Source organism: Cololabis saira, chromosome 6, assembly GCF_033807715.1.
Source record: "Cololabis saira isolate AMF1-May2022 chromosome 6, fColSai1.1, whole genome shotgun sequence".
In the NCBI taxonomy this organism is placed as follows: domain Eukaryota; kingdom Metazoa; phylum Chordata; class Actinopteri; order Beloniformes; family Belonidae; genus Cololabis; species Cololabis saira.
Window position 1 is genome coordinate 35,387,497 of NC_084592.1, and position 20,373 is coordinate 35,407,869.

General features: G+C 43.6%; 1 protein-coding gene across 47 annotated transcripts in view; it reads left to right on the plus strand.

The window, feature by feature from the left end:
- Positions 1-20,373, plus strand: part of clasp1a (cytoplasmic linker associated protein 1a) — a 104,248-nt gene that overhangs the window by 56,013 nt on the left and 27,862 nt on the right. For 15 of the 47 annotated variants that reach the window (XM_061724018.1, XM_061724020.1, XM_061724028.1 and 12 more), the window contains 10 exons: positions 1,299-1,463; positions 5,881-6,042; positions 9,439-9,501; positions 11,122-11,225; positions 11,787-11,810; positions 14,058-14,302; positions 15,237-15,300; positions 17,607-17,770; positions 19,380-19,458; positions 19,540-19,683. In XM_061724018.1, the coding sequence (XP_061580002.1) occupies positions 1,299-1,463; positions 5,881-6,042; positions 9,439-9,501; positions 11,122-11,225; positions 11,787-11,810; positions 14,058-14,302; positions 15,237-15,300; positions 17,607-17,770; positions 19,380-19,458; positions 19,540-19,683 (1,214 nt within the window). Of the gene's footprint in view, positions 1-1,298; positions 1,464-5,880; positions 6,043-9,438; positions 9,502-11,121; positions 11,226-11,786; positions 11,811-14,057; positions 14,303-15,236; positions 15,301-17,606; positions 17,771-19,379; positions 19,684-20,373 lie in introns of all 47 variants that reach the window. The other 32 variants (XM_061724045.1, XM_061724059.1, XM_061724048.1 and 29 more) reach the window with 13 other exon arrangements.

Consider the following 20,373-nt stretch of genomic DNA (forward strand, 5'->3'; position numbering starts at 1 on the left):
TTGTAAATAAATAGCCAATCAATCAATTAACTCAGTTCCTCTAACAACACTCATTAAGTAAATAACAAGGTTTTTTGAACATTTGACATGTATTTTTCAAAGACACAAAATCATTTATTTTATGACTATGTAAACATTTGCTCTTTGACTTACTTAACTTTGACCAGGGAAAGCTGCACTTGCATGAGAGCGCCCTCTATTGGCGGAAAACACTGAAAACGGTCAAGCCCTGGATTTAATGAGTTCATTAATTCAAGTAAACTAGATATGTACTTCCATCAAATTTATTTAGTGTAAACATATCTGCCATATTTCAAGTGAATAATAAGAAATGTGCATTCTTGAAAATGAAATGATTCCGCAGCTTATTCAGTCTGGAATATGGATAGGATAACTTAAAAAAAAAAAAAGATTTTTTTTTTTTTTTTTTTACTGGACCATAATCGATTACAAATCGTCACGTGACGCATCGCGATGCATCGACACATCGATGAATTGCACCCACCTCTAGTTAACACACATCTTAATGCGCCAGACCAGAGTTTTTATTGAGGGGTACGAACCTTTGTGCATGACTTCACAACATTTACGTTTTTATTTGGTATTTTTCTTCATGCTCCATGCTTGTTCTGTAAACTAGTGGTGTGTGTTTTACGTTTGAATCCACGCGTGGAAACGCCTGTTCACGCTGGTGGTTGGTGCCGTGGTAAATGTCTCCACCCCCTCTGCGTTTATCCACCAACTGGGCTTCATACGGCTGTTTACAGACTCCCTCTGTTGGTGAAGGTGCAGGTCTCCTTTCCAGGGTAGGTGTTCCTTCCCTCGGTGTCCGGCGAGCCGATGCTGGACGTTGTGATTCCCTGGCAGGCCTTTTGGTGGGCTTGTTATACGAACATTTACGTATTGGCTCACATCTCAAGAACCATACAGGGTTCATGGTTGTTTCACCGCTCTTGAAACAAATGCAACCAAACTTTGTCGCTACAGTTTTTCCGCCATTTAAAAAGGGAAAGAAACTCTGTTCTGTCTATCCGTCTTCACTTACTTGGGTGAACTTGATCCACAAACTATACTGATGAAAAATTGATGCACCGATCAAAGAGTTTGTCTCTGGCCTGCGTTGTGTGATGTAATGATCTAAACCTATTGACCGGGTACCATGCCCGGCAAGCACCCAAGATCTCTTTTATAGGGACGCTAGGGTTAGGGGCGCCGTTGTAGCTCTTCAAGTGTGGGGGGGTGTTACTGTGATCCTGCGGGGGCTTCATTGATCGCTGTTTGCTGGTCTTCCCTCACAGCCGGCAGTCGCTCCAGCTCTCCTGGGAAGCTCCTCAGTCAGGGCGGATACGGTCGGATCGCCCGAGCCCCGCCGGCGGCCTCAACCACGGCGGCGGACAAACGCACCCGAATCCCTCGCAGCCAAGGCTGCAGCCGCGAGACCAGCCCCAGCCGCCTCGGCATTGGTAAGACCGACTTTTAGAACCCTGTGAAATTATGTTTGGTTTTCTTCAAAGGATCCCGACATCAAGGCCAAACTTCAGCTTCCCCGCAACTCTACCTGTCCATAAGCGGGTTTCAGAGGTCATCCAGACTTCAGTGTCATTTGTGTTTCATGTTTGTAGATCCAGCTAGCTTACTGGTTTCATCCGGATTCATTGACGGTACAGCTGAGTATCATCTAGAGATCATAGAGATGTCATGCATTTTAAAATCTAAAATGCTCAGTGAGGCCTGTCGGCTCTGAGGTTGAGCGTTTGGGATTCATTGCATTTCTCATTGGACACTTGGGAATAATCGTTCTTCAGAACTAGATAGTTTCCAAATTACCTGTCAGACTGATGTGCAGCAGTTGCTGCTCTAAGACCACTGCTGATGTCGTTCCCTCTTGGGTATAACTGGTTTTGCTTTTGTTTAATAAATAAATAATGAAAGGCGTCATAAAAATAATTTATCTGTAAAGGTGACTGGTGTCCAGGTGTGTAAAGGTGACTGGTGTCCAGGTGTGTAAAGGTGACTGGTGTCCAGGTGTGTAAAGGTGACTGGTGTCCAGGTGTGTAAAGGTGACTGGTGTAAAGGTGACTGATGTCCAGGTGTGTAAAGGTGACTGGTGTCCAGGTGTGTAAAGGTGACTGATGTCCAGGTGTGTAAAGGTGACTGGTGTCCAGGTGTGTAGAGGTGACTGGTGTCCAGGTGTGTAAAGGTGACTGGTGTCCAGGTGTGTAAAGGTGACTGGTGTCCAGGTGTGTAAAGGTGACTGGTGTCCAGGTGTGTAAAGGTGACTGGTGTCCAGGTGTGTAAAGGTGACTGGTGTCCAGGTGTGTAAAGGTGACTGGTGTCCAGGTGTGTAAAGGTGACTGGTGTCCAGGTGTGTAAAGGTGACTGGTGTCCAGGTGTGTAAAGGTGACTGGTGTCCAGGTGTGTAAAGGTGACTCTTGTCCAGGTGTGTAAAGGTGACTGGTGTCCAGGTGTGTAAAGGTGACTCTTGTCCAGGTGTGTAAAGGTGACTCTTGTCCAGGTGTGTAGAGGTGACTGGTGTCCAGGTGTGTAGAGGTGACTGGTGTCCAGGTGTGTAAAGGTGACTCGTGTACAGGTGTGTAAAGGTGTGTAAAGGTGACTCGTGTCCAGGTGTGTAAAGGTGACTCTTGTCCAGGTGTGTAAAGGTGACTGGTGTCCAGGTGTGTAAAGGTGACTGGTGTCCAGGTGTGTAAAGGTGACTCTTTTCCAGGTGTGTAAAGGTGACTAGTGTCCAGGTGTGTAAAGGTGACTCTTGTCCAGGTGTGTAAAGGTGACTAGTGTCCAGGTGTGTAAAGGTGACTCTTGTCCAGGTGTGTAAAGGTGACTGGTGTCCAGGTGTGTAGAGGTGACTGGTGTCCAGGTGTGTAGAGGTGACTGGTGTCCAGGTGTGTAAAGGTGACTGGTGTCCAGGTGTGTAAAGGTGACTGGTGTCCAGGTGTGTAAAGGTGACTGGTGTCCAGGTGTGTAAAGGTGACTCTTGTCCAGGTGTGTAAAGGTGACTGGTGTCCAGGTGTGTAGAGGTGACTGGTGTCCAGGTGTGTAAAGGTGACTGGTGTCCAGGTGTGTAAAGGTGACTGGTGTCCAGGTGTGTAAAGGTGACTCTTTTCCAGGTGTGTAAAGGTGACTCTTTTCCAGGTGTGTAAAGGTGACTAGTGTCCAGGTGTGTAAAGGTGACTGGTGTCCAGGTGTGTAAAGGTGACTGGTGTCCAGGTGTGTAAAGGTGACTGGTGTCCAGGTGTGTAAAGGTGACTGGTGTCCAGGTGTGTAAAGGTGACTCGTGTCCAGGTGTGTAAAGGTGACTGGTGTCCAGGTGTGTAAAGGTGACTCGTGTCCAGGTGTGTAAAGGTGACTCGTGTCCAGGTGTTGTAAAGGTGACTGGTGTAAAGGTGACTCGTGTCCAGGTGGGTAAAGGGGACTGCTGGGGGGATCCAGGAGTTCTGGAGGTGGGTTACCTAGAAACCCCCTCAGATCCAGTTCTGCCGTCCAGTTGTAGGTGATGGAGCTCGTTAGCAGCTCGTTAGCAGCTCGTGTTGCTGTGTGGTTTGTGTGAAGCTTCCTGGGCAGCGAGGCTAAGACCGTGTTCAGAGAGACAAACCTGCAGTCCAGATGCCTTGAAGAAGAGGGATTGTCCGGGATGATGAAAACCTTCACAGACGTGCGGGTTTTATTCATGAAGACTGTGACTGCATCGATCCGGAGGTGTTGACGTCATCTGACTGAACACTGAACTCTTCTGGGACATTTGTCTCATATGGACGTATATTTCTTTCTTTGATCAAGAGTAATCTTCTTTCACTTTAGAGCTGAACTTTGTCTCTTGGGGGCTTCTGGTGGTGTTTTTCTTGTGTGTTTGATTTTTACTGTGAATTATAATTCTGCATGTTTTTAAACGTGTTGCTCTCAGCTGTGAGGGTTTCAGGATGCTCTGGAAGATCTTTTTCAAACAAGGATTCATGAATGGATGAGAACAGAGTCGTGCTGACACCTGGTTGAAGGTGCACCTCAGGGTCCGTTTCTGGGTACCAATTTAAAGCTGAGTCTTTGTCGTTTCTTCCCCTCCTCCCTCTCTCCTGTTACTACCATCACATTTCTTCTTCTCCTCCCTCTCTCTTGTTACTACCATCATACTTCTTCTCCTCCTCCCTCTCTCCTGTTACTTCTTCTCCGTCCACCTGGACTGGGATTAGCATGAGATTTCCTAAACGTAAAACAAACAGCACAAAAAGCCCAGTTTGTGGTTCTGCAGCTCGAGCATGGTCGACTGTAGACCCGTGGTTCAGAACCTCACCGGCTCACGAGTCTCTGGACTCCGTGATACTGAAGCCGTGTTCCCATCACGTTTAAGGTCTTCGACAAATCGCAGGTTAACTTTGATGATTTGGGATGTGGAGGGTGAGGATTAACCTGCCGGGTATGACTCCACCTAAACCAGGGATCGACAACCTGCCGCTCTTCATCCTCATTGTAGCGGCTCCCTTTGGCCTTGAAAAAAAACCTGAACATAAATAAATTATTTTTCTGAACTCATTTTTATTCATATTATTAGTTTATTTTGTTGGGCAGTTATCTTGGAGTTTTAGTTGAAGAACTAGTGATGCACCGATTGTTCGGTAACCGAAATTGTTCGGCCCAAAATGGCAAAAAAACACTTTTGGTGTTCGGTGGAATAAGTGGGAAAAAAACCGAACATTTAAAAACGGCGTTATAAAATAAGGAAATAGACTGGCCGCTCCCGTACCGGTTGCGCACCACAAACATAAATCTTTGGCCAACCAAAAAGTAACCACATAAGAATTTTACCTAACATTCACCAGGAGGTGGAACCAAAACAACATAATGCTGGGAAATTAAAAAATGTTCAGTTTTTTATGTTCAATAAATATTTTCTACCTTGTAATTTTGTAAAAGATTTTTTTCTTTGAAAAGCATGCCTAAATCAAATGTATTTGATTTATGCAATGGTGAAAAAATTGGCAAAATAAATGAAAAACTGCGAAGAACCATGTTCGGTATTGTTCGGTATTCGGCCAAGTGTTTATTATTATTTTCGGTTTCGGCCACAAATTTTCATTTCGGTGCATCACTAAAAAGAACCATTTTTAATTTCTAAATTGTCAACGAAAATATACGTCAGTCACCTAACGTCATCAGCCATATTCATTTGCCTTCATCGCCAATGACGCTGGCTGACCTTAGTGCTTGATATGTGGCGAGAAGATATCAGACAACAAAAATGTAACGTTGAAAGACACTTCCAAAGCAAGCAGGTTGCCCCGACGCCGTCGTTCACCTCCTTCAGAGTTCCACGGTGAAGTCCACGAGGTGCGGCAAAGCAATCAACCGCCAAAACGTTAGGTGTGGAGTTCTGGAGGGATCCTTCATGAACTCGCCTGAAACCTATTGGCTGTTTCCTTTCTGCTCTTCTCGGCGTGCTGGAGATGATCCACTCGAGCAGGGAGTGCTGTTATTGTCTTTGTAGAGTTATTCTGAGGCTGCAACTTGTGACTCAACTTGACTTGACTCGACTTGACTTGACTTGACGGACAGGCTGCAAACGGCATCAGTCTGTTGGGGGTGACTTTGTCGTCTGCCTTCAGAAAACGCTGAGTCATTCAACAGAAGAGATGCAGGGGGATGGGTTCTACATGCTCACAGACACTGTTACCATAGCAACAGGTGACCCACTGATCTAGAGTGTTATTGGATAGCGTTTAGGAGAACGGCGTCTAGACGGCAGCAGCTGCATCAACACCCTTCACAACCTACAGGAATGTTCTCATCTTCATCATGTTTGTTTCCAGGAAAATACCGGACCTTTCCGCGCGTTTCTGTCCTCACGCTCACACTAACCTGTTGTCTCGACAGCTAGCACGAGTGCTAAAGCTCTTCTTCCTGCTGCTCTTCCCTCCCGCTACACGCTAGCCCGGAGCCGAATCCCCCGCCCCAGCATGAGTCAGGGCTGCAGCCGCGACACCAGTCGCGAGAGCAGCCGCGACACCAGCCCCGCCCGGGGGTTCACTCCTCTGGGTGAGTACGGCTGAGCCGACAGCCCCTCCCAGCGAGCCCCCGTCGCCGGAGACGAGGCGGCCACATGGGCGCGCGGCTCTGTCTCGCTGCCTGTCCCGGTCTCTCTTGCTGTCTGTTTGTCTCCCTGTCCACCTGCCTGCCTGTCCCTGTCTGTCCCTGTCTCCTTGTCCCTGTCTGTCTGTCCTGTATGGTGTTTACAACCCGTTGACATAATCTGATCCTCTTCATAGTTGGATTCATCCTAAATTAAACGGGACCTATTATGAAAAACACGTTTTCTCTTGCTTTAACATATATAAAGTGGTCTCCCCTCAGCCTGCCAACTCAGAGAAGGAGGAAAGCAACCAAATTCTGCAGTGTCTGTACAGCCGCCCGGATGAGCCGTCCAGTCTGATGTGGCTTCTACGAGCCGTTCAGATTCTGCTCCCGTCGGAGCTCTGGCCGGAACAACAACAACAACTCCGCCGGCCGGAGCTTCCGCCATTTTCCACGCGCCCAATCAGCACAGAGCCTCATTATCATAGCCCCGCCCACTCAGAATCCCGCATAGATAATGAGGTTAGAGAATGGGAGGATAAAGACATGGCTCAGAGGCTGAAATTCTAATTTATTTAGCAAAAACAATCAAAAGCTTGTTTTTAAGACATTCAAGGCCTGTTTAAAATAGGTATTAGATGCCATAATAGGTCCCCTTTAAATCAACCTGCCAATAAGCCCCCCTCCCCCTACCCGTTGTTCACTGGTGTTGTTTCCAGTTTTACGATTGGGACTGTGTCCGTGAAAACTTTGTCCCAAGATTTTTATATTAATTTTGGACACTAAAGGACCTCCTTTCATGGAGGAACATGGAAACGGACTTAAATGTGTTCTGGAGAGAAATGTAGAAAATCTAAATTTAGTTCTGGTTGGTCATCAGGTTAAACTGGAGGTGAGTGTTTACAGAAGCTTCATGTTACTGTTGTCATGGTTACAGATGACAACATCCAAGATCAATACTGTTCCCACACAGCCGGGAATGATTACATTTATTAACTTTCATTAGTTTACTTTGGAAAAGCATCACTTTTACTCTCAGCTAGATTTAAAGTTATAACTTTACGTCTGGTGTTGGGTCGATCCATCCTCTGAGACGAACTCTCCCCTAGTGGATATTAACGTTAACCAACTTATCAGAGATTGAGTGTGTGTTTTAACATAATTGAGATTAAACAAGTTTAGGAAACATTATAGTTGAAGTCGTTGATCTCAGAACAAACGTGGACGTCCTTGTTGATGTTCTGGACGGCACGTCGGGAGTTTAATCCAAAGCTGATCTTTAACTCTGATTAGTTTAGATTCAGGAAATGAAATAAAGTACACTCCTCTTTGATACCTGGATTCAGAAGTACAAGTACTCCAGATACATGCAATTTAAAATAAATGTCATAAACAGATGAGAGTTTAGGATCTTCAGTGTTTCTCTGTGGAGTGGAAAACTTCAGAAGTCCGAGTTCTGGTCCCTGTGGAACTGATAATATGTTCGTGGGGGTGGGTTTTACTGAAATGTCAGTTGTGCCTAAGAGGAGCATCATTAAAATAGCGACTCGTAGTTTAACTCAACTACAATAATTAGTTGTAAACTGTGATTGAACATCATTAAACAGAACCGGTTCTGGGGGACAAAGTGAGCCAGCCCCTGGAGGAGCATCTGGTTTGGAGTCGGTGTCTCTGAATGAACCGCCTGGCGGTGCAGACCCTGAAGCAGAACCTTCCTGGAGACCTACACAGTTTTACTCACCGGCCTCCCACTGCCAACGCCAATCAGCTGTCACTGTGATCACTTAATGGTCGTGTTCAATAAAGACAATCAATTATTAGGGATGTCACGATCAGGTTTTTCGGCCCCGATCCAATTCCGAGTCATTTGATTTTGAGTATCTGCCCATACAGAGTCTCAATCTGATACTTTCATAACACATTAAAAAGATGATCAAATGCAAAACAAACACATCCAGGTTGTCCCTCATTTTTATTTTATTCATATTTTATCATTTAGCATTTAAACAGTGCAGTTCTCTTCGAGTAGCTTGAACAATCACGTAATAATAGTGCAACTATTAACTAGTAAAAATAGTGCAAATTTAAACATTAATTTGAATTAAATAAAAACAGACGCTCAACTTAAAATACCCAGCAGGCATGTAAACAAATAAGCAAATAAAAGAGCAACAGTGTCATAAAGTAAGGCAGTAATGTGCTTTTTAGACTACTCTTACTTCTTACTGTCCTTTTCTGGCTTAAAGAATAAAACATTTGTGTTTGAAGTGACCTACAATGTTCCTCGCGGTAGACGGGTGTCCATCAGGCTGCCCTCGTGCACGCAAAGTCGGCAAGAATGCGTGAAACCGCCTGTGGCATTTTTCTGATCGCTCTGCTTAGGAAGACGACACAAACACTTCGTTCGGTTTTACAGTCACCGTTGTAACTTAACTTTTATTTATTTAACTCCGCTGTAACACGGCTGTGTGCAGATCACCACAAACAAACAACTTTATTGAACTCACTTTACGTGACACAGGCCACACTCCCCACCCCCACCCCCACCTCACTCCATATTAGCAGCGTTGTCGCGCAACATTACGTGGACCTGTTGCTTGTTGATACACCGGTTGTTTAACATTTTTTCCATCATCTGTTTGATGCGCTGATCAAAATAATGAAAATAAAAGACATATCCGATCCCTGATCGGGATGCAACGTCCGATTTCGATCAAGTCTGAAACAATGTGATCGGCCCGATTTCCGATCATGTGATCGGATCAGGACATCCCTATCAATTATCAATCGATTATGAAACTCGTTTGGATGCTTCATATTACCCACAGTTCCTGTTGTTGACACGTTGGCGAGTAAATGACAGAATGTTTCTGTTCTTCATCTGAGGGGGTCTTTGTCGCTTGTGGGCTAGATCTGGACCTGGTCCACCATGTAGATCTGGACCTGCCCCCCCGACCACCTCAGTGTCGCTGTCTACATTTACTTGTATAGTAATTCCTGTAGTGCACCAGTTCTCCATTGTGTCTGTGTCTCTCCTTTCTCTGTTCTTCATTCTCTCTGCCTGTTCTCTCTTTTCCTGCTCTGCCCAGCTGGCCTCCAGCAGGAGGTCCCCCCTTATGATCCAGGTCCTGCTCAAGGTTTCTTCCCTCCTAAAGGGGAATTTTTCCTTGCCACTGTTTGGCTTAAGGTTTTTCTCCCACTAGAGGAGTTTTTACCTGCCATTTAATTGTTTATGTAATAAGAACCCCGTAGATCTGGACCTTGGGGAAGTTCAGTCCAGCTGGGTAAAATGGTGTGTGTGGTCCTGTATGGTTCTCTAACCTCCTGGTCCTGGTGTGGGTCACCTCTGTCCCCCTACAGCCTCCCGCCGTCACTCCCGTTCCACCAGCGCCCTCTCGACAGCCGACCCTCACGGCCAGTCAGGTGACCTGCATGTCCCCACATCCCTGGTCCTCTGTCTCCAGATAGTTGTGGTTGAAGCCTTGATGCCCCAGCATCCACCAGTCTCTGCTCCCGAGTAGTTTCAGAGCAGTTTGTCCTCACGCATGTGGACGGTCTCCATCCACGTCTTCATGAGTCAGGGTTTTCATTCATTTGTACTTGTCATTGTTTTCTTTTTCCGCCATCGTGTTTCTAGACCATGTTGACCTTTTATCCTTTACGTTCACGTGTTTCCATTTCACTGGTCAGTTTTGTTTTTGGTCAACTTTCAGTTCTGCCTGTGTCGTCGTGATTTTGAAGCCCTTATATTTTAATTTCACTCTTTAGAAATGGCATGTCTGTAACTGAGTCTTTTTAGGGTCCAAGCAGCAAACTTGTCGTCTTGAATAAACGTGTTGTAGACGTCATGTGTTTGTGATGTTACGGGTTGGAGCGAAGCTGCTTTGGTCCCCTCTGATTCCTGGGACGCTCCCACATTGAGCCCTCATCAGTTTTCCAACCGTGAACGTAAAATTAGGTTTGAGGTAGGGCTGGGCGATATGGACCAAAAGTCATATCTCGATATTTTCTAGCTAAATGGCGATACTCGATATATATCTCGATATTTTTTCTGTGCCTTAATTGGGGTTTCCCCCAAAGCATTATAGCATAGCATCTCTGTTAGCTTCATTTTTTTTCTGAGGCAAACCCTTAAAAAAACAGTCAGTTTTAATACAAAGCCTTGTGCCAAATGTCACACAGGTTCCTTTATTAACAGAGGTCTGCACAATATCAACATGTATAAAACAAATGAAATAAAAATAAACTGCCTGCATATATAGAATAAAAATGCTTCTTGAATAAAATAAAACAAATATCCCTTTCCTGCATAACAATTAAATAAAAATACACTGTGCAATTAATACAATGTAGACAGTAACAGGCAGACTTTTCCACTGAGACTGACAGTTGTGCAAATAACAAAACATTTGTGCAAATCTCAAATAAAACAGTCAATTTGTCACAAAATAAGCTATATCAAAATCATTTAAAAAAAAAAGTTAAATTTATTTTTTTTTTAAATCGATATAAACGATATTGTCTCGTACCATAACGTGTTTGAAAATATATCGATATATATTAAAATCTCGATATATCGCCCAGCCCTAGTTTGAGGTCTTTCATCCACTTTTCTTCCAATAATGCTGATGAGAACGTTTTAAAACGATTCTGACTGGACCATCGGCTTCAAAGTTACATGCCAATCAAATTTGTGGGTGTGGTCGAGAGTTCCTCTGTGTCCTGTGATGTCATGACCCGAGCTTAACAAAGGGTTACTGACATGAGTCTTCATGAGCACCCCTCCCAACAGATGATGTTTTCTACTCCTAATGTTTATTATTGACCCGTTACTATAGCAACAACTCTGCTTGGACCCTGATGACAGCTGTGTTTGGTTGGATTCTTGTTCTCGTTGTTTCCGGTGGCTGCTGGTGATTTATATTTCCCGCTCTTTCCTTCGTGGTGACGGATCTCAGAGAGGTAAGTCTCGGTTGCCACGTTGTTTTCCTTCTCTCACCCGTTTCCTCTCCCTCTCTCTTTCCCGACCCGCCTCTGGTCCAGATCGGTACGGTTTGATTCACCAGGCCCGGATCTCTGCATCAGTGAACGCCATGAGGGTCCTGAACACCGGGACCGAGGTGGAGGCGGCCGTCGCTGACGCGCTGGTGAGCTGCTAACTCTGACAATGAAAATCAGTGCGCCATTTACTCAAGGAGCTCTAGATCTCAATCTGCCTCTGGAGTATCGATGGTGTGGAGGGATGGGGAGTGAAGACACGCAGAGATGTCTCTGGGACTGTTCACCGTATTTCTAAAAACCCCGGTGTTACCAGCACTAGCCTGTTAGCATCCATAGACTGTAACTGTGACCTCAGCCAGCTAACGAGCACCAATAAAACAGAACAGATTAATCCAAGCTAGTTTCAATCAAAAATCATGATATGACATGCACGAGTAGCACGACTTCAGACCGTTTCCTACTGAAGACCCGTTAGCACTCGTTAGGGCCCATAAGGACTCGTCAGGTTAAGTGGAGCGCGATGTTAGAAGCGTTCACAGAAGCAGGGTGGTTCTGGTCTTAAATCTGAGGTGCAGAACCAGATGTTGATGGTTCTTGTGCTTAGGTGTTCAGATGTTAACAGTCAAAAAAGCTTTCCGGCTCCAGAAGGACCATTCCCCGTTAAATTTGTCCTCTGCTACTTGTCCTCCCCTGCTTGTCTGTTTCAGCTGTTAGGAGACTCCAGGAACAAGGTACGGTACCTGGACATTTTACTTCCATGTTTGTGTCTCCATTCCATCATGCTTTAATCTCACGACTGCTGCCTGGCTCATCATATCAGCTCCTGACGCTCCACCTCTGCTTTCCTACTAATTTATGCGTTTGTCTTGCACGCTGTGCCCTCAGTGGTCCTGTCCAACATTTTCAACGTTTGCTCCGGCGTACTTTAATCATTAACTTTTACAGTATTTTCTTTTGCACTGAATTTGGAGCAGAGAACTTGCTGGCTGATTTTAAACAAACAAAAAGTGAATCTGAAAAGAAGCATTTGTGTTCCATCGTCGTTTGTGTGAAAATACTCAACCGCCAAAGAACGTTTTACAAACACAGAGTTGTTTCTCTGTTTTTATTTCTAAATGCAGGTCTTTTAGATACATTTGGAATTTCTTTATCAAAGTGTACCTCCTTGTTGGGTTCATTCCCAATCCCAAATCAGAAGAAGTTGGGCTGATTTGTAAAGGGCAAAAATAAAAATAGCGAATGCCAACCGATGAAGAGTTTCAGGTACTATTTTGTCCTTTTCCACTTTGCTCTGGATTAGGGCTGCAGCTATTGAATATTTTAGTAATCGAGTATTCTACTGAAAATTCCATCGATTAATCGAGTAATCGGATAAAACATATATTTGTTTAGTTAAAGAGCAATTATAAATATACATAAGATGTTAGATGTTAATTGACATCAAGACTAAATTATATAATCCAGTAGGTTCATGGCTGTGCATTTAAAAACCCTGAACTTACACCAGTTGACCAAATTCACTGATTCACTCAAAAAACTAAGGATCTTACCAAGAAATGTTCTTATTTCTAACCTAAAAATGCCATTACACCTGATATCAGACATAACTTAAAATGTTAGGTGTTTTCCCACGTGTTTCAATTGAACTTTCATTTTTGTCAAGCAAATTTTAAGTTCTAGTTAAGTTTTAAGTTAAAGTATAAGATTTTGAGTTTTGGCAGTGTTTAAAATAAACTTCTGAGACCTGCTGTATTGGAGCACATTAGGCACCAGTGCTGCTTGTTTTCTCCATGAATGACTACAGAGATAAAATGAAATGAAAACTACCCAGTTAGCTTTATTACGTTTTTATTTTTCTGATATTTTCTGCCTTTTCTTTTAGTTGAAACTGTAGCGGGAACAGAGGTTTATGTACCGGGCGAAGGCTGATTTATGGTTCCGCGTTACAACAACGCAGAATGGTGCGCGTCGCTGCGTACCCTACGCCGTAGGCTACGGCGCAGCCGTGGAGAGCCTGCACGGTAGCGAAGCACCGCCAGCCGGACCGCCGCTCTCCGCCCTCGCCGGAGAGCACCGTAGGCTCTGCGTCGATTTAACGCGGAACAAAATTTTGGCTTTAGAGGGGGAACATAGGAGAACGGACCAGAAGAATATAGCGTGGATTAAAAATAAAAGTTAAGCACTGAACTACATGTGTCTCCCGTCTGGGCCATTGCAGACTGCCTGAGCATGGTATGTTACTAAAACCAAACCTCTTTTTTCCCCCTTTAACGTGCGCAGCGCATGGATGTACGGCGAAGCGTCAGCGTGTTGTGTCGCATTAAATGTGGTCCGGGCGTAATACGAGGCTTTGAGCTGGTGAAATTAAACGAAAAAAAATAAATAAATAAATTAAACGATTCCTCGAGGCAGAGAAAATTCCTCGATCATTTTTTGTAATCGAATTACTCGAATTATTCGAGGAATCGTTTCAGCCCTACTCTGGATCACTTGGAACCTATTTCTTGTTAACCTTGTCCAGAAGAGATGCCTCTTGAGGCCTCTGGGCCATCAGCATGGAAACATGGATCGTACTAACAGAGGAGAACCACAAGGCTCCGTCTGAGGATCTCTGCTTCTTCATTCCAATACTCGGCACCATCTGGTTTATACAAATATCAGTTTATATGCAGATGACACTCTGAATTCTATTCCCAATCAATATTCTAGCTCTCTACCTTTGAAGATATGGGGGCACTGTGCTCACACCAAAGTGGAAAAGGACAAAAACACAGCTGAAACTCTGAAGTGTTGTGACAAGGAACTGAAACATCTCAAAGTGCTAAAATGCTGTGCTGTCTTGGCTTTTTGTGGCATCTGTTGCAAGGCTGACATCTTTAAATTGATATTTATTATCAACATTAAAAAAAAAAAAATTTGAACTTTGTTTGGTTTTTACTGTTGCCAAGTTTGCATTGTCCACAATCTGTTTTCCACAGAGGAAGCCGTTGAGACGGAGGTACGAGTCACCTGGGATGTACTCCGATGACGATGCCAACAGCGACGCGTCCAGCGCCTGCTCTGAGCGCTCATATGGCTCACGAAACGGAGGCATCCCCCACTACTTGCGGCAAACAGAGGATGTGGCAGAGGTGTTGAACCACTGCGCCAGCTCCAACTGGTCCGAGAGGAAGGAGGGCTTGCTGGGCCTGCAGAACCTCCTCAAGAGCCAGAGAATCCTGAGGTTGTGAAAGTATTACATTTGCTCAGCTTTTTTGTACTTCACTGTGAATAACTTAAATCATGACTGAAGTATGCTTCTGAAATGGTTTCCTCACAGATTTGTGTTTTATAAAGTAACATTTTCAGGAATATCTCAGATTTGACAAAATCCAAAAATGTTTGTAAATTTGTGGTTCTCCCCAAACTTAACACAAATTCACCAGGAGATTAATAAAGTACTATTTATCTGAAGTGAACTGAAATTAAATTATAAATTATAATTATATTATCATTTTTGAGTTTTTTTTTTGTGTGCAAATTTTCAAGTTTATATGGTGAAGTCAACATTTCGTTGAATATTTAACATTTTCACAAATATAACATCTTAGCATAATTTCACTTCATGGATAAAAAGTAGCGTCATTGAAATTTTTTTGAGCTTGTAACTGAATTTTCGATTTTACAAAGTCAAAGTTGAAAGTTTTTTCTTTTCTTGTAAATTTGAGATTATACCTTAATTTCAGTTTTTTTCTCACAAATGTGATACATTTGAACATAATTTCCTCAAAGGGATTAGAATTTATAAAGTCATGGTTTGAGTTTAGTTTTTTCAAAATCTATGATTTTATATTCACAATTTTGATTTTATATTCAAAATGTTTCAAATTTGAAAAGTCACAAAGACTCTCGCCCTTTTCCCATTACAGGGTTTATTCATTTTTCCTAAAGTCATCTTAATATGCCATCATAATAGCTAGCTAATCTTTTCAGAATGTATACTAGCGTCCTAGGTTTATGTAGCTGGCTCCACTGAAATATGAACTTCTAAAATCTATACTGTTTTCTTTCAAAAATGCAACAAAGTAATGCACCGCCATAATTAATGCCTGATCTTGTGTGTCATCAGCAAGAATACTTTTGTTGTATTATTAATTAAGATTTTACTGTCCGTGCAGTCGAGTGGAGTTGAAGAGACTATGTGAGATCTTCACAAGGATGTTTGCAGACCCGCACAGCAAGGTAAGGAGCTGAACAAGTAAAACAACAATGATGATTCAAAACCGAACAAGAACATTGTCAGAGCTCCACAAAATGAAGGGGTGCCAAAACAAAAGTCTGAGGGTGTCTTGTTGCTGTTTCGGTAGTTTCTTCCTAAACCTCCTGCTTCCATACAAAATGTTTGGAACTTTTTGTGGCCCACAATGTTAAGGAAAAAAGTATACAATAATTTAAAAAAAATTACATCAAAACCTTTAATGTGATCAGGAGAGGCGTGCTGTTGAGTTTCGTGGTGATTGATTGCACAGAATATGTTCACACAATTCACAAAAAACATCCCCATTTGAAATAATGGGTTTGACTGAAATTGGTGAAAAAGCCAGCCTTCTTTGGAGCTCTGCAAGTCCGACATGGTTACCATGGAAACACCATTTGAACTGGGAACAGGTTACAAGCCTCTGAAACATATCGCCCTGGATCTCTGTTTTTGTCATGTTTGCGGTGATTGGGGCCGCTGGGTGGCACAGTGGTTAAAGCAAGTGGCCCGTTTACAATACAGTCCTCCTGCAGCGGTCGCAGGTTCCAGTCCCGGCCTGCGGCCCTTTGCTACATGTCATCCCCATTCTCTCTCTCTACGCCCTGATTAAAGACCACTAGATCAGTGATCTTCAACCCTGGTCCTCATGTTTTAGATGTTTCCCGGCCTCAACACTCCTGATTCTTATTAACGGTCCTCATTAGCTTGTTATCAAGGTCTGGACAGTTCTGTTGATGACACAGCTCCTTGTATCACGGTGTGCTGAAGCAGGGTAGCATCTAAAACATGCAGGACAGGGGGGTCCCGAGAACCAGGGTTGAAGACGCCTGCACTAGAGCCACAAAAAAATCTTTAAATAAAAAATAAATGTTTGCGGGTGATTGACATCCGTCAGAAAATCACTGTCTTAAAAATGACATCAGTACATTCAGGATCCCTAACCATGGTTACCATAGCAACAGGTGGGCCTGCAGCCCCTCCCTTCTCTGTTCAGGCTCCCTCCCCCGATCTCGGCAGGATTGGATAACGTTAAGGACAGGGGTATTCAACTAGATTAGGCAGGGGGCCACATCTGCAAAAAGACTGTATGGAGAGGGCCACACTTTGGGGGTTTTCAAAATGTATTTTGCACTCAAAGACGAAGATTTATGTAAATATATAATACATTTGTGCACAGGAATGAGCAGGAAAATATATCTGTCTAGTTTACATATGAATTATGTATTAATTGTCTCCAGATTTAGTCATTGTGAATGTTAAATATAATATTCAGATAAAGAAATATTATTTTAAATGCAAGTTCATTTTGAAACCATGCATTGTGCAAAACTTAATGAAGTTGATATTGACCTACTTTTAATAAAACATGCCATAATGACAAAGCACCACTTTCTACCAAGATTTCCTTATTTGAATATTATATTAAGCATTGAGCACAAGCATTTCAGTCCATAGTAGCCAGTTTGATGTTATAAATAAGCAACCAAAATATTAACCATAAGCTCCTTTATTTATGACACATCTGTGCATTATATCAGCAAAACAAAACAATCGCATGAAATTATAGGAAGCTTAGAATTCCATCTGAAATGCAAAATCCTCATTTAGAGATTCAAATGAAAAAAATTTCAGGCCAATCCTAGAAGCCTAATGATGTAAACAAGTCCTCGTTACAACGGAGGTTAATAACAAATAATGTGAGAAACATTATCCCTGTGCAACACTGGCAAAAAATCTGAAGTAAAAAACATCTCCAACAGAGATTAACATGTACAAACACTGTCCAATGAATCATTAACCAACTGAAAAGGCTACCAAGCATCTTAAACTTTTATTAATTAACAAAATGCGATATGTAAACCATGTTAGTTTCACTTACTTCGTCACTTCCGGCCGGTGGTCGGTAGTGACGCCGGCTGGAAGTGATATTAAATGCAACGATATATAAAACGATTTAATATTAAAAACATTAATAACTAGGAATGAAATATGACCAGGGGCCACATAAAAACTCCTGGCGGGCCGCAAGTGGCCAGCGGGCCGCCAGTTGAATATCCCTGGTTTAGGAAGTATTTCCACGGTGCTGTAGCTGCATTGGCACCTCTTCAGAAATGTTCTGGTTCCTGTTTGCTGTTTGCCGTGACATGAACTAACAGAGTGCTTCTTGTTGCATGGTCTGCCTTGCTGTGGATGAAACTACAGAGAGTAAGTGTGTGCTCTTCAGTCTATTTTGATGGCCGGCAGCCATCGACCGCAGGCTAACAGATCTTACCTGTGCACGTGGTCTCAGGTGTTCAGCATGTTCCTGGAGACACTGGTGGACTTCGTCACGGTGCACAGGGAGGACCTGCAGGACTGGCTCTTCGTCCTGCTCACGCAGCTGCTGAAGAAGATGGGTGCTGACCTGCTGGGCTCCGTCCAGGCCAAAGTCCAGAAGGCTCTAGATGTCACCAGGTCTGTAACGTTCATCCGGTCCCCAGACCCGCTCAGAGAGGGAGGCGAGGGCCTTTGGTCCTCAACGTTTGAAACAGATACAGATACAAAACACCAATAAAAATCACTAGGGAAAATTGGTGTCCTAAAGGTAGAAAATATGCATCATGAGTTTAATAAAACAACTCTCCATCTGACTTTTGTTCAGCGGTCTGTTCACGCTGCCGTTTTTGTTTCCTCTGACTCAGAATGAGGAGTAATAAAGCAAATCCTCCCATCGCCACGTTTGATATCATCATTGACTCGGCACTGCCACCGGCTGGATCTGTTGCTTAGCAACTATGTAAACACAAATGACCCACAGAGGGATGTAGGTTAAGCCGGGCATACACTGTGCGATTATCGGCTCGTTTTGAGCCGATTTTCCAGTCGTGCGACTATTTTTTTGAATCGGGCCGGATTTTGACCCAATCGTTGGTCATGCCTCGTGAAGTGTACGTGAGGGAACGACGAGAGATTAACACCTCACGACGAGCTCCCGATCACGAATCGTGTGCTCGCAAGAAAATTAAACGTGTTTGAAATCCTGGTCGCTCCTCGTGAAGGAATCGCACAGTTGAAGCAGCAGCGACCCGATTGGACTCATCCTTTCGCAGAGAGCACGCGCAATCTCTGATGTCACGTCAAAAACTATTATTGGTAGTTTAAAGTTTTGCAAATTCACATTACAAATCATGTTTTAATAGCAGAAAAAAAAGACCGGCATTTCCCACGTCTGCCCAGCCGATTCCTTGTCCAATCACGGCGTTGTCTAATCTTTTTTCATTTATCGCCACACAGAATGTCACAAATTGCCTGATTTATGATTACATGTTACACCAACGCAGAGCCTACGGCGTAGGTTACGCGTTGCCGCGCAACCTACGCCGTAGGTGTAACGCGGAAACATAAATCAGCCTTTAGTGTGCGCTCTGTGTGCTGTTCTGAACACTTCTGTTGTGCTCATTTTGCTGGGACGTCGGGTCCCTCCGCCGAGACACAACTTTTGCGGTATGCTTTCACTGTTGTGTCTAAAAATGATGCGCAGTGCCCACCCAATCAGAAACGGTACAGATATTTTATGATTTTTTTTTTATATATATATATAAAAAAACAAAATTATAAAAAAATAAAGGATTCCCATAACGTTTGATCGGGTGGGCAGGACGCACGTTTTGGTGGGCACAGCCCACCCCTCCCCTTCCCAAAACCGGCCTCGAGTTCCAGTACACAGAGGTCCGACGTGAGGATTATGATCGTATAGTGTGAGCAGACGGGTCGAGCATCAGAGCATCGGGTCGTACAGTGTGAGACCATAAATCGTGGCGGGCCAACTTTTGAACTCAGCGATCTAGTCGTGCAGTGTGAGATGGGGCTGACTCAAACGATTTAAAATAGCACAGTGTATGTCCAGCTTTAGTGACAGAAACGTATGGAGCAGAGCAACCACACGGTCAAGTCCAACAGCTGGAGCCACCACTGTTTCCTCTGAATAAGAGGACTTCTCATACCGTCAGGCAGTAGCCGGTTTATCTGGTAAAGATGGACTACACAAAGGAGACACAGCTTCTTGTTTTGGTGTCTTATTCAGGGAGTCGTTCCCGTTCGACCAGCAGTTCAACATCCTGATGAGGTTCATCGTGGACCAGACTCAGACTCCCAACCTGAAGGTAAAACGGAGTCAAGCCTTCTGGTTTACAGACACGCTTGTGTTTAACTGGTCAAACCAACAAGAGCTTCTTGATTTCCAGGTGAAGGTGGCCATCCTGAAGTACATCGAGTCGCTCGCTCGGCAGATGGACCCAACGGACTTTGTGAACTCCAGCGAGACCCGACTAGCGGTGTCACGCATCATTACCTGGACCACCGAACCAAAGAGTTCAGATGTGAGGAAGGTCAGCCCGGTTTATTGAATTATTTAACAGATAATCCTAAACCTAGTGTTGCTTTTTATCCCTACATTGTTTATTCTTGCTTCATCAAGAACATGAGTGGTTACCCGAACCCTTGAGCCTCGACATCAACTCAAGAGCATGTGGGTGTGACCGAGGTCGTGATGGAGCAAAGGTGGCCGGTGTGAAGGTGGCCACAGCCCCGCTACAACTCTGGGTCGTTTTCTTGAAAACTTGAGACTATTTTTGCAGATGAGGAGTTTATAGTCGCTCCATTTTTATATTTTTATTTTATTCTTTCGTGCAATGTGTTAAATTGTAGTTGCTATTCCTGAGTTTTTCGATATGTGAAACTTAGAAGTGGTATTGGAGTATTTGCTTTGAAAGAGTACTAGAGATGCAATATTTGCTTTGAAAGAGTACTACAGATGCAGTATTTGCTTTGAAAGAGTACTACAGATGCAGTATTTGCTTTGAAAGAGTACTACAGATGCAGTATTTGCTTTGAAAGAGTACTACAGATGCAATATTTGCTTTGTAAGAGTACTACAGATGCAATATTTGCTTTGTAAGAGTACTACAGATGCAATATTTGCTTTGTAAAAGTACTACAGATGCAATATTTGCTTTGAGTACAGAGAAGGTCAGAAGGAGCTTCATTGTGTTTTTGAGAAGGAACTCAGAAAGTGGTGG